General features: G+C 47.8%; 1 protein-coding gene across 1 annotated transcript; it reads right to left on the bottom strand.

Moving 5' to 3' along the window:
- Positions 1–4,320: 4,320 nt before the first annotated feature.
- On the bottom strand, positions 4,321–13,127 carry THAP9 (THAP domain containing 9). Its single transcript, XM_054990227.1, has 5 exons — positions 13,000–13,127; positions 11,334–11,529; positions 9,213–9,522; positions 8,032–8,182; positions 4,321–6,746 (listed from the first exon to the last, which is right to left on the bottom strand). Exons 1-5 carry the CDS (start codon positions 13,077–13,079, stop codon positions 4,802–4,804), a joined length of 2,682 nt encoding a protein of 893 aa, XP_054846202.1. The 5' UTR covers positions 13,080–13,127; the 3' UTR covers positions 4,321–4,801.
- Between the last annotated feature and the right edge of the window lie 370 nt (positions 13,128–13,497).

Genomic DNA, 13,497 nt, shown 5'->3' with positions numbered 1-13,497 from the left:
AACTAATCATTGTTTGGTGAGATTTTTACTCTCAAATATTTGGAAGGGCAGGGAGCTGGTTAGCATGGTCGACCATTGGAGGCTGATAAATCCACAAGTCTTCCTGATGTTTCTTGGAGATTTTCCAGTCCTGGCACAGCCCTGGTCAATACATAGATGGCCTGGACAGTAGACACGCTTGCTCTGGAGCCACTCCCTCCCTGCCCACAAGACCCCAAATGTCCCTTGATTTATTGAGCAGCTTGGAATGATGGGCAGACAGAACCATGTGGAAGAAAACAACACACCTGAGCACAGGTGAGAGGATCTTATCTTGCCTACTTTGCGGCAGGGATAGTGGCAAAGCAAACTCGCTTCTCTGCTGCCGTCGCATGTAGGCAATGCCATCTGGCCAAGCTTTTCTGGAGGGCTTTTATTTGAGGCTCCGAGGATGTCGACCCAGCTCGTACAGGCCGCTGCAAATAATTTACAGGGCATAATTTCAGGTAAATTGTTCACTTCTACAGCAACTTAGATGCTATGGTTGGTTCACCAGAATCTCAGGATGCTACTGGACCGCAGTGTTGGCCTAGCTGTGCTTGCAGTGGGCAAGGCCTGATTGAAGCGGACAACAGGCTCGCTGTGTTTTAGCCCCAAACTTGCCCTTCCTCACTTGACAGTATCACGTCAGGTCAGCTTGGTCAAGCGAGTTCAAGAGGTAACAAATGCCCCTCTGCAGGAGAGGGCAATTCTGGCTGCTGTGAAAGAAGTTGCGAGGCCTCCCTGAAAAAGGTGCCTGTGGACTGGAATGACCGAATACTGCCCAGTGGCCAACATTTCATTCCTGGACAAGACGCTCAAGCAGATAGTGAAGGGGCAGCTCCGGGTGATCTTGAGCTGCGTGACAGTTGTACGCCCTGTCAGCCATCCCACCCAATACGCATGTGCAATTCATGTTACTATTAATAGTAAATACATGGCTTTAACTAGAACGTTTTACATTACTACAGTACCTCTGTGCATGTAGATTGTCTCTTCCCACCACTGCTGAACATTAGCCAACCCGTGTTGATCTGGAGTGAGAGGAAGACTTCCCTTTCTGCTTTCGTACGCTGCTTGACATGATGCATAGCTGGTTGGGTAAATAAGACCTCCGAGGGCCGGCCAGCCCTGTGGCCAGCTTGCTCTTTCCTCTGCTGGCTGCTGTGGTGGTTTTATTTTCTTCCCTGTGGCCAGCTTGCCACACTCCCAGCTGTTGCCCAGATGCTGAGATGAGAATGCAGTGTGTGTGAAGGTGGAGGGTGGGGAGTTCTTGGAAAGGATGGACACTCATATTTCCTCCCTGGCATTTGGTCTGCAGCTCAGGGAGTTCCTCCAGCCTTTCTGGTGGTAGCTGTTTCAAGGGGCAAACTGCCCACCAGCCACAATCCCTACTGGAAAACGGCCTTGCCTATTTTCCTAGGACAAGGGGCTAGTACCATATTGGGAAACTGCTCAGAGGAGCCGCGGGTAGCTCTTGAGCCACCGAGCATCAGTGATCAAGACTCATTTCAATTCAGAGTTCAGGCCTGGATTTGGTACAGAAAGAGCCTCAGTGACTCTAACTGATGTTTGCTGGCAATGGGAAGCAACATGTTTTGTTTTCTTGGCTGGCCTATTCCAGAAGGCGATACTTAGGGGACCGATGTGCATTTACGCTACGGAGTCCAAATGGGTCCATCTTGTCACATAGCTGTTTAACATCTACACGAAACTGCTAGGAGAAACCATCTCAGAACATGGACTAAGGTGCCGCCAATAGGTGGATGACACCCAGCCCTAATTCTTAACTGATTTGAGGGGGGTCTTTGGAAGGCCTAAATAGAGCCTGGGAGAAGGTAATGGGATGGATAAGGGCTAACAAATTGAAGTTTAATCCACCATTTCTAAGCCCCTGGCTTGTTTTATTCATAATCGTCTCTTACAATTTTCTTGTATGGTTTATATTTTGTGAGCTGCCTGAAAGAGCTCTGGAGAGTTGATACACACATTTTCTCAGTAATAAGTAGTGGCTCTCAACGTTTCGGGCAAAACGGAAGCGTTTCCCAGAATCGGCTATAATGACAGCAGATTGAAGCTGGGACCTTCTACAAGCCATGTGCCTGTTCTCCCAGAGCTCCTCCCTTGCTCCTTTTGGCACACAGCTTCCACTCACCGCCACTGGTACTGAGCCCATGCTCATGTGCAAACATTTCATGAACACAATCCCAACAAGTCAGATTTTATTAAGGTACATTAAAAACAATATTTAGCCATAGCTAATCCTGATCTGTGTTTATTTAGAAGTAAGCCACATTGACTTTAATGAAATTTATTCCCAAGCACACATGCCTAGGGGTTGTAACCTTATTTGGGATTACATTTTGTTAGCGTGGGCCTCGCGGCTTCTGAGTCAACCTTTTGGGGCTCTGAGAGTGTGATGTATTTTTATTTTAACATTCGATTTATATACCGCCCTTCGGGACAACTGAACACCCACTCAGTGGTTTACAAAGCATGTTGTTATTATCCCCACAACAACAATCACCCTGTGAGGTGGGTGGGGTTGAGAGAGCTCCGAGAGAGCTGTGACTGACCCACGGTCACCCAGCTGGCTTCAAGTGGAGGAGTGGGGAATCCAACCTGGTTCTCCCCGCTGTTCTTAACCACTACACCAAACTGGATGTATTCATTTGGATATATAAAACAGAAATCCCACTTGGCAACAATGCAAGTATGACTGTAAATTAACCAAAAGCAGGGAGCGGAGGCTTAAATGGGACTGATAATGATTTAATATGCTCTAAAAATGATGGTCTGTTGACGGCAGCTGAGCACTAGTTAAAAAGGGATTCACGGAGGGGGAACCCGGCCTGATCACGCTGCTGAGAAAATGATCTCGCAGGGAGCTATTTCCAGATTGTTCCCCCTCCCCACAGTTCTTCATAAGCCCCCAGCTTGCAATGACAAAACTGACCAGAAGCCACTCTTGCAACCAACACATTCTCTCTTCTTCAGGGAAAGCAGGAGAGGAAGTACGCCACTGAATGAGATCTGGGTTGAGGTGGGTTGCTTTACCCACCCAGACATGGCCTCTAAAGCACGCACCAGGACATCTGGGCCAGAGTCATCCATCAACAGGTCCAACTGGGTGTCATCCACATATTGTGGACAACCCAGCCTGAAACTCCGTACCAACTGGGCAAGTGGACGCATATAAAGATTGAACAACAAGAGGGAGAGTATCGCCCCTTGTGGGACGCCGCGCACCGAAGGTAAATGCCAAGATTATTATCTGATGATGGACGGCCGGCCCGGCTCAGCCCGACGTCCTGGAACATGCGTTTGGAGCCGTGACCAATTGGTTGAAACAGAGCCGACTGAAACTGAACCCAACAAAGACGGAGGTCCTGTACTTGAGCCACGGAGGACTGGATTCGGGACTCCGGCTCCCGGCCCTCCATGGGGCACAGCTTGTGCCTGTTCCAAGGGTTAAGAGCCTGGGGGTGATCCTAGATGCCTCCCTGAAAATGGAGGCACAGGTCACAGCGGTTGTCAGGTCTTCTTTTTTCCACCTGCGGCAGACCAGACAACTTGTCCCTTACCTGTCTACCTGTGACTTAACTACAGTGATCCAGGCAACGGTCATCTCTAGGTTGGATTACTGTAACTCGCTCTACACGGGCCTACCCTTGTGCCTGACCCGAAGATTACAGCTGGTGCAAAATGCAGCGGCACGCATCATTATGAAAGCACCAAATAGGGTGCATATTACACCAATATTGCGTGAGCTGCATTGGTTGCCAGTGGAGTATCGGATCAGGTTCAAGGTCTTGGTATTAAGGCCCTGTGCGGACTGGGGCCAGCGTACCTGAGGGACCGTCTCTCCCCGTATATTCCTCAGAGGACCCTCTGATCAGGAGAAAAGAAATTGTTATCAGTCCCTGGCTCCAAGGAGAACCGCCTGGCCTCGACTAGAGCCAGAGCTTTCTCAGTCCTGGCTCCTACCTGGTGTAACGCTCTGTCTACCGAGACCAGGGCCCGGCAGGATCTACTATCTTTCCGCCGGGCCTGTAAGACAGAGTTGTTCTGCCAGGCTTATGGCTGAGGCTGGGCCTCCGCTGGCTGGAGGATACAACATCTACCCCCCCTCCCTATGACAGCTGCCCACCACTGTTCTTAAGCTGCTGCTATGTTCAACTGTACTGTTATACTATTTGTTATTAACTGTATTGCCGCCATCAAGAAAAAGAGTGCTGCTATTTTTATATTTTTGTATGATGCTTTTAAATGTTTTATATGGAATGTTTTAAACGTTCTTAATGCTGTTATCCACCCTGAGCCTGCTCATTGGGAGGGCGGAATACAAACCCGATAAATAATAATAATAAATTATTAAAGTTCAGTCTGGCGTCTTGCTGCTGACCTGCCAATACATTTCATTGCAGGTCAGATCTTACACACATGTTCTGCTATGCAAGAGATTCTTCAGCTAGTAACAGGGAAAGGCACGAGCATTCGCCAAATGGCTCTGTGGGATGCAGCCTCTCAACCTGCCACAGACACCATCCATCGATGCAAAGGTAATGGAAAAATCAAGGCCTGCCCAACAAAATTCATTTCCGTTTATTGTGTAGCAATGTAGAAGTGGACACTCGGGAGCTTTTGAGCACTTTGGCAAGAGACTTGCCCAGCAGCATCTCCAGCACACATCGTTCTACTCAGCTGATACCCCGTTCAGACTCAGCTCAGCCCTTATCCTGCTGCCCGTCACCACTGCAAGACCGCCATGTAAAAAAAAAAATCATAGTTTATTGTGGTACAGGTAGTGCTTGCAAGCTGATGGCGGAGAAGAGTGTCCGCTGAAAAACACCTTCCACTCTTTTGCTCCCCAACAGCCTTCTAGGTCCCATTTTTGCTCTTGCTCAGCTCTGAGGCAGAGATAGCCCTGCACAATTTTCTTCAACAGTTTTGTATAATGATTGGAAACGCTCATCTCGCCGTCAAAGAGATGGTCACTTAAATCTGGGAAAAAGGGACCTTGCCCAGAAAGCTCACGTAAGATTTTCTGTTCTAGAGACAACTGCTGCTGCTTTAAACATATTATAGAACCCTTAAGTTTCGTGTGTGTTCTTAGGACACGCTTTGAGGTTTTTACGATCCTCTGCACACACTCTGATGGTGAACTCAAGCCATCCACCATCTTCATGCGCCAGTCTGAATCGAGTCTGTCCTCAGAAGCGAAGAGGGCCGCGACACACGTCTCACATCTCAGGGCTGCTGCCAGCTTCTTAGCAACTAAGCCAGTGGTGCTGCAGCCTCCCGTGAACACCGGCAGCTCTGTAAGTGCGTTACTCAGTACCGAAAGGGAGAAGCTGGGAGCCAAGCAGGGTAGGTTATCCAGTGACCCTGTCTGCTTGATGCCTGTGCTATACAGCGCACGAACTGCACCCAGGGTTAAGTCCCTTCTTCGAATGAGAGAGATGTCCAAGGTGCTTGTGTCTCCTAAAAGGCTGTCCTCCAGCTTACCCAGCGGAAAACTGTAACACATCAGCAGCTTGTGATAAGCTGCTTGGAATGCAGTACATGTGGGATTACCACTGATGCCATATATTTGTCTGAGAGTTTGGAAGAATGCTTCCAAATGGTCCAAGCTGAAAGCGAAAGTCAGGAGAGACTGGGAAGGCACCGTGTCGACATGTATGTAATTTAAGTAAAGCCACTTCAAGCTCTCGGCATTGAGCAAAAAGCCCAGGAAACCCAGTTTCCATCTTCCTTTCAAGAGGCGCCTCCTTGAACTGTCTTGTAATGCGACAAATGTAGTTTTTGCCTCGCTTAGAAGGCGACTGACCTTGGCATAGGTCCCAGCTGACACAGGGCCTTTCAATCCTTTCCCGTGTCGGTTTCTGCTACTGAACACCTCTAATAAGTTGCTGACCAGGCGCACAAACTTAACAGTCCCCTTGCAGTCTTGAAACGCAGGCAGCCCCAATAATTCAAGATGTTCCAGCATCCCTGCCACGCTGTCGCTGAACAACTGCGTGGCTTGATTCAGCTTCAAGCAGTAGCCGGGTCTCTTCCTGAGCTTGCCGGGCAAGGAGTCGCCATCTAGGACCACCTTTTCTTCCTGCAGGGCTGCAAGCGCCACAACGTGCTGCCACTCCGCAGTGCCGTCCTCAAACGCCAGCCGACTGAAGGACTGGAACGCGTTCCTGATCAGCTTCACCAGGTGGCAAGCATCAAAGAAGTACGCAATGCGGCGGGAAGAACCGGGAGGATGCTGGAAAGTGCACTGGATGCGGCCAGCCTCGATCAGCACCCCCAGGGCCTTTGCTGCAGCCACGCCATGAGCAGTGGCGGCGGATGTCACGGACAGCACCGTGATGCCAAGCTGGCTCAGCTTGTTGACGGCCTGTCGGAGGAGCTGGGCCAGCATGTGCCCTGAGACCCAGCCGGCGAAGAAGTATCCCAATGGAATTCTCCAGGAAGCGAAGACCCCGACGGCCATTATGATGATGGACTCTGAGGCCGCGGGTGCTTCACCTGCGTCGAGTGGGCCTGAGCCCAGGTCAGCAAACCCGGCCAGCTGCTGAGTGCTGAGATCCCACTCGAGGCGATTCCTAAGAGCCACGCTCCCCATCACCAGCGAGCAATACTGGTATGCCTTGGTGTGGCTCTCAATTCTTTGCTGGAGGTGAAAGAAGGCACTGTCACTAAACCCCGGGGTAGCTTTGTCTGTGGACAGCCAACTGAAAAAGGCAAAAGGGGAAAACATTAGGAACTAGAACTGCAGAAGGGGGCAGGGGGAAGGGAAAACAATGATCTCACTCAGTGAACACAGATTTTGACAGGTATTTTTAAAGGTAAGCAACAGGAGTGGAACTCAGCTGTTTTAGGGCACACTAGACATGATGGTGCCCTCATGACCACGAGTCTCTTTACACGAGACATCTGACACATGAAGAACACGTGTCGGGACATGCAATGTTAGCAGGGAAGGGTAGTTTGAAAAGACAGAGCCGGTGGCAGGGCAAAGGCTTTGCTATACACAGGAGTGTGTGAAGGGGCTGTGAGATGCCAGAAGGGAAACTTCAGCCCATTATAACCTCTCCAAGTCCAAGCCCGGCTCTAGAAGGCAGCTCCAGCCCATTTCCGTTCCTCACTGCCCTCTGGTTGCGATCCCCCACAGTTTTAGACTGGAGAGGTGAAACTGTGACAGAGCCTTCCTGAAAGTGAAGATGAAATTAACAAACCCTCTGAAGAGCAATCTCCGCTGGCTCTGAATTTTTAAACTACGCTTCCAGCTAACATTGCATCTCCCTACAGTTGACGAACGTGCACTGAGGCGTCTCATGTAGAGAAACTCCATTTTAAAGTGATTTTAAAGTGCTGTGAGGGTCCAATCCTGATCAGATGTGCAGCATGGTGGGCTGCAGTACTTGTGTCCCCTAAACCCTGCTCCAGGAAATCTGGATTTTCTTTTCTGATGAAACATAAATGTGACCCTGGCTATATTTTATTAGTCACATCAAAACCAAATTTGGAATACCAATGATATCATGGTGAAGTAAAAGTTTAGGGAGGAGAAAACATAGCACTCATAGCATTCCTGCAGCCCACAGGGCCAATCTAGACAACATCAGAGGTGTGTTTTCAAACCCGAATCTGCAGCAATCAGGTAGAAACCAGGGAGCGGAAAATCTGATTTAAGGTCCAAAAGGAGAAGGTGGGAGGAAGAGCCCCTCCTCCCCATTTCCCTTAACTTCCTAACAGCCTTCCTGGGTGGGTTTTTTCTCTCTGTTGGGCGGGGGGGGGACATCTCAGAACCCCAGATGGAAGGGAAACACTTGGAGCCTGGGGTAGCAAGTGTGGGCAAGGGGAGAATTCTGCATTCCTTCTCCAGTCACCCCTTTGGACCTTAAATTAACCCCACCCCCAACTATTCCTATGCGATTGTGGCAGGCCCAGTTTAAACACATGGATCAGCTGCCTTCACATCTAGATGGACCTCAGAAATCCTTAAAAAGAGCTTACATTGTCAGGCTGGAAGGATGAGGCAGAGGAAACCGCTTTCGGACATATTCATACGCCTTACTGCTGTACAAGTGGAGCGTGCAGGCAAACTGCTTCATTTCTCCGGTGTACGCTGTCATTGGCCTCTTGCTGCTCAGCTCCCACGGCAAATCTGTTACGAAAGCATCAGGACAATCTGGGTGAAAATGTTGAGTGACTGTGAAATGCAGAGGGAAACGGGATCACACTTCTGAATGCTGCCCTATGTAAAAATAACAAAACCAAAATAAAAGTCCTCCCTACAAATAGAAAACCAGTACAGCAGGTGAAGTGCCAGGCTTGAACATTTCCGCCAATGTGCTCGTTTTCTTTACTTGCAGGAAATTTCTTTTCAAGTGGAAAGGAGCGATAAATCCCGCCTGAAGCGGTACAGTCCGCTCCACCCACTCCTCCTGCTGCATGTGTACTTCTGTGACTCAATGGTAGCAGGATGATGGAGGACTATCCTTGTATACAGCATGAGACTCAATGCACATGTCTATGGGCCAAGATCAACACTCGCTCATCAGCTGAACAAATGACCAGCGCTGGATTCTGAGCTCTTGGAAATGAGTAAATTGATCAGGGAGATCTTAGTTCAAAATATTTAATTTCACTGCAGGAAAAAAATACCAAAATAGGAAGTTTTGACCAAACTTTCAGCCTGATTTTCTAAAAGAGTACATTTGCTCACCATAGGTGATTAAGTATTTACAAGCCTGACATACACCTGTGTGTTCACACAGTTAAAAAAAAAGGTGAAGCCAGGTATTATGCAGTCACTGACTAAGAGCCAAGCTACAAGAGACAAATTACACGAGGAGGAGCATGTGAAGGGAGTCGCAATGTTAGCCGGGAAGCTGAGTTTTAAAAGAGATTGGCTTTGTCAATTTCCCCTCTCTACACAGCCAGGGAGACTAGGGCTCAGAGGGATTGTTAATTTCCTCTTTGCTGCCCAAAGGCTCTGTCAGTTTGACCTCCCCTTCTAAGAGGTGAAGAGGAAACAAAAACCTTCTGAGCAGTGATCTCTGGGCTCTTTAGACAGGGGAAATTAACAAAGCCTTCCAATCTCTTTTAAAACTCAGCTTTCCGGCTAACATTGCGACTCCCTTCACGTGCTCCTCCTTGTGTAATTCGTCTCTTGTAGCTTAGCTCAAAGATACCTGCAAACAGAGCCTGCAGCAGGCCTGCAATGTCTTCAGAGAGCAGTCTCTTTTCAACAAGCTCTTTAATTACATGGACAGCTTTCTTTTGTCTGTGGAAGAGGCTCCTCCTTTGGGCTGCAGCAGTTTTTTCAGGTAGCTGCAACACATCCTTCATTTTTCTCTGCTGTTCTGGACGGCGTTCAGGACTTCTTAAGCTATAATTGTGATCATTGGTAACAGCTTCCTCCGTGAAGGAATCATCAGGAAACGGCTGCTTGTGCTTGACAAGCGTTTGGGATATTCTTTTCTGACACTTGCTCCAGGAATCCTGTAACAGGAGAAAGGCTTTTGAGTTTAATGGGGTAGTAAGGCTACTGGATCCAAAGGGCCAGAATTCAACAAAAATATGGTGATTCTTGCAGTGCCGTCTCAAGCAGAGAACAGCTTCTAAGCCCACAGACTTCAATGGACAGAGGGGTCAACTCTCCAGGGTACTGGTCTGTTAGATGAGAAACGGGGGGCCTGTGAGGAATTGTAGGGAAAGGGGAAGAAGATATAAATTAGAGAATTTTCCCCATGACCTAGATCCCCTCTTCCAGGATCCTATACTCTTAGGAGTTTTAAAAAGCACATCTTCTCTCTCTCTGTTTTCCTTCTTTTACTCTTTATTTTCCTGACATGGATAGCCCAGGTAAGCCTGGTCTTGTAAGATCTTAGAAGCTAAGCAGGGTCAGCCTTGGTTAGTAATTGGATGGGAAGCCTGAAAAGGGTTGCAGAGGCAGGCAATGGCAAACCACCTGTTAGTCTCTTGCCATGGAAACCCCACCAGGGGTCACCATAAGTCAACTATGACTTGACGGTGCTATCCACAACACAGAAACATTAATGCCATTAAATGGCCGATGATGGTATGATGTTACTTCCTCAAGTGATGTCATCATACCAATGGCGGGCAGGCTCCCGTGCTTTGTAGGGGCAAATTTTGGCCAACCATGAGCTTAATTGGCCCTATACAAAGAGCAGGAGTACACCCACCCCACGCAAAAAGAAGCCTCCCAGTAAGTACGAGGTTCCCCCGCCCAAATCAGGAGGGTGTAGAGACCTGGTTACCCTAATCAGAAGCCTTGCTGAGCAAAAGCCCCATCTAGCCCAACCCACTTTCTAATAACTTGGAGGGCCCTTGGAAAGGTGTCGATGGTCACCATGGCTCCCAGAAGCACCATACTGGGGACTCCTGTTCTAAGAAGTAATCTCAGAAAATATCACCCAATAGCAGCTTGCTTGCTTTGTCTCACAGAACTCAAAGAGGATCTTATGAACACGGAGTGGTGCCCCACTTCTTCATAATGCATAGATGGCTTTAAAAGGAGATTAGGCAGATTCATGGAGTACTAGTCCATCTGTGGCATACTGAGCAAAGAGAATCTTCACATCTAGAGGATCTGACTTTCCAAATACCAGAGCTAGTAAGCAACATCATCTCCACTGGACTTGTAAGACAGAGATGTTCCGCCAGGCGTATGGCTGAGGTCAGGGCGGTGGCTCCCTTGCTGGCCTCCTGCTTAGGGGAGACTGAAATCCCTCACTCCAATTTTCCACTGATAATGGAATCTACCAGTTCTCATCTTACGGGATATTCGGCTGGATTAATGCAATATGGGCTGCCACCTAGAGCCTATATTTATTCATTTTCATACTTCCCTTTTAATGTGATTTTACTGTGATTGCACAATATATGATGTTATCCACTCTGAGCTCGCCTGTGGGGACAGCGGACTATAAATTTAATAATAAAATAAAGGAAGGCCTTGGCCTATGTTGTGACTTTTGCCCCTATAGAGCCACTGGTTGGCCGCTGTATAAAACTGGATGCTTCATTAGATGGATCATTGGTCTCATCCAGCAAGTGTCTCCTTATGTTCATCTCCATCTGCCTTCTCTGGGTTCAACTTCTTGGTCACACAGTGTCGCAGAGATGTCTCCAGTTCTCTCCTCTTAATTCCAAATACACCAACTGAAAATAATTTTTCAGCTAGATTAATGGCACTTCTCCATAACCACAAGAAAAAATGAAGATGGTTTGCTACGTTTTGATGCACTATTTCAGCATCTGTCTGTCAACCTTACGAAGAAAACTACCTTACGCTGGAAAACAGAAGGCACGGCTCCTTTCTTCAGTTTTCTTCTCATTCCATATGACTCAAAGTCGGTTTCTACAAAGTGTTTGGAACACAGGATGGCGCCAGGGCCTGGAATCCAAACCTTTTTGCTTTTGGGATCTACTCTGTTAACAGCATGAATCCATCTGGTCCTTTGTAGAGCGTCAACAGGAAATCTGCAGTAACAAAACATTTCCATTGATATACTGGCAACTCGACTGAATTCTGACCTAAGCTATAATCGTGTGCACCATAAGTGACTTCATTGGCCTTTTTATCCTTGCTTCATAAGACTTTCCCCTGTTTCCAGGATATCCAGAAGCCAGAGGCGATGCTTATTGCAAACCAGCTCATATTGTTAAAGCAATCACAGTATATAGATGTCTAGGTTTTTATAAACCAAAATAGAAAAGATGGTAACCATTAAAGTAGCTGAAGATGAACATGGATTTGTGTGCAGAGAAGGACACTGTTCTCTTATAACAGTGGATGTTTAAGGAAGAAAGCTGATAAATGGACAGAATCTTCCAATAAAGAACACCACAGCTTGATTATTAGCACAAACTAAGCAGAGTACGCTTATTACTCTCATTCTGCAGTCACTCCATTGGCTACCCATCAGTTATCAGGTTCATTTCAAGGTATTGGCTATCACATACAAAGCCCTTCATGGCCTTGGTCCTTCTTATCTATGGGACTGCCTTTCTCTCTATTCTCCATCACAGCAGGTTTGTTTATCTGAACAGGGCCTTCTGTCAGTACCGCCCGGCAAATGGAAAAAATTAACAACAGCCCATGCATGCACATTCTCCACAGTGGCCCCTCTTTTATGGAATGGCCTGCCAGAAGAGATCAGGAAAGTTCCTACTCTCCTAGCTTTCCACAAGCTATGAAAAACCGAATTATTCACGAGGGCTTTTGTACACAGGTAATAGGGTTGTGATCTAAGAAATGGTTCAGAGGGATGCTTGGGTACAGGGATAGGGGCTGTAGACTACACTACTGGGTATTGTATGTTGCTGCAAATATGCCCCTACTGGGTAGTTTCTGCATTGTTTAAAATGTCATATCAAATTTGTTTCAGCTCTGTATTCAGATTGCTGCTTATTTTCAAATTTCTACAATCCATATCCTATTGCATTGTTTACCGAACGTCCCAGCCCTTGCTCATATTGACTTACACTGTGTAATCTGCCTTGCCTCTCAGTGAGATAGGTAGATTACAAATAACGTAAATATAAATATAAATAGCATGTTCATCTGTCTTTGATGAGTGAACACTTCATGCAACTGACGAAGCTGAGACTGGCGAAAGCTTCAGCTTTTTGTTAGTCACCCCTTTAAGGCATCCGTGGACTCGTTTTACTTTGTTGTAATAGACTTAACCCATATAGGGTGGGGGACCCGTATGGACTTTTCTGAATTTCACAACACACAACCTTGTATCTCTCGCCTGTCTTAAGTATTTGTTCTCTAAGCGTTCCATCCCCTCTTACAGGAAGTCAGACACGTGTTTGTTATTCCGCACGATACGCGTGTACGCCGCGTGCCCAGCTATAATGATGTGAAGCAGCTGACACGTGTATTTTATCACCACCCTTTGCTCGCTAGGCAGCGCCTGAGAGGAGGTTGCCGGCATCACTCACTGGTGGAAGGAGATGCCCCTCTCCCGGCTCAGCCCGCTGTCCCGGGTCGCGCAGCCCAGAGCGGAGCAGCTCCGAGTCATCGCTCCTAGGCCACCTTAAGAGCCAGGCGAGGGAACAGGGAACCAGCGAAAGAGGCCATCAACGGCTGCTATCGCGAGAACACACGCCACCAACTGCTGAGACCGACTCAAACAGCCACGCGCTTTCATAGAACTGCATAATGATTGGTCTAGTTTTTTCCCTATCTCTATGATTGGTGCTCTTTTACTTCTGTATGCAACGCATCTTTTCATTGGACAATTTTCTCTTACTGGCTGTCTCATTGGTTGATTTTCTTCCCCTAGACAATCGCCGAGATTGGAACATAGAGATAGAAGTGTTGGGGTTACAGAACCACCGGTAAATTGTCGACATCGAAGAGGATTCTCTACGCGGCAGGGAGGAGGACTCTGGGGGAGCAGAAGGAGCCGCCCCCCCGCCCCCTATTTTCCGCTCCTC

The sequence above is a fragment of the Eublepharis macularius genome, chromosome 10 (genome assembly GCF_028583425.1).
Source record: "Eublepharis macularius isolate TG4126 chromosome 10, MPM_Emac_v1.0, whole genome shotgun sequence".
NCBI classification, from domain to species: Eukaryota; Metazoa; Chordata; class Lepidosauria; order Squamata; family Eublepharidae; genus Eublepharis; species Eublepharis macularius.
The sequence above is the reverse complement of the archived record's forward strand: the minus strand, read 5'-3'. Positions and strand labels throughout refer to the sequence as shown.

Bases quoted from the DNA above. Each gene is read 5' to 3' on its own strand.
- THAP9 (XM_054990227.1), bottom strand. From the start codon at position 13,079: ATGACTCGGAGCTGCTCCGCTCTGGGCTGCGCGACCCGGGACAGCGGG. The intron at 8,183-9,212 runs GTATCTTTGAGC...CTTTCGTAACAG, and splicing joins GCTGCAGGCTCTGTTTGCAG to ATTTGCCGTGGGAGCTGAGC. The intron at 6,747-8,031 runs GTAAGCTCTTTT...TGCCTTTTTCAG, and splicing joins CATCCTTCCAGCCTGACAAT to TTGGCTGTCCACAGACAAAG.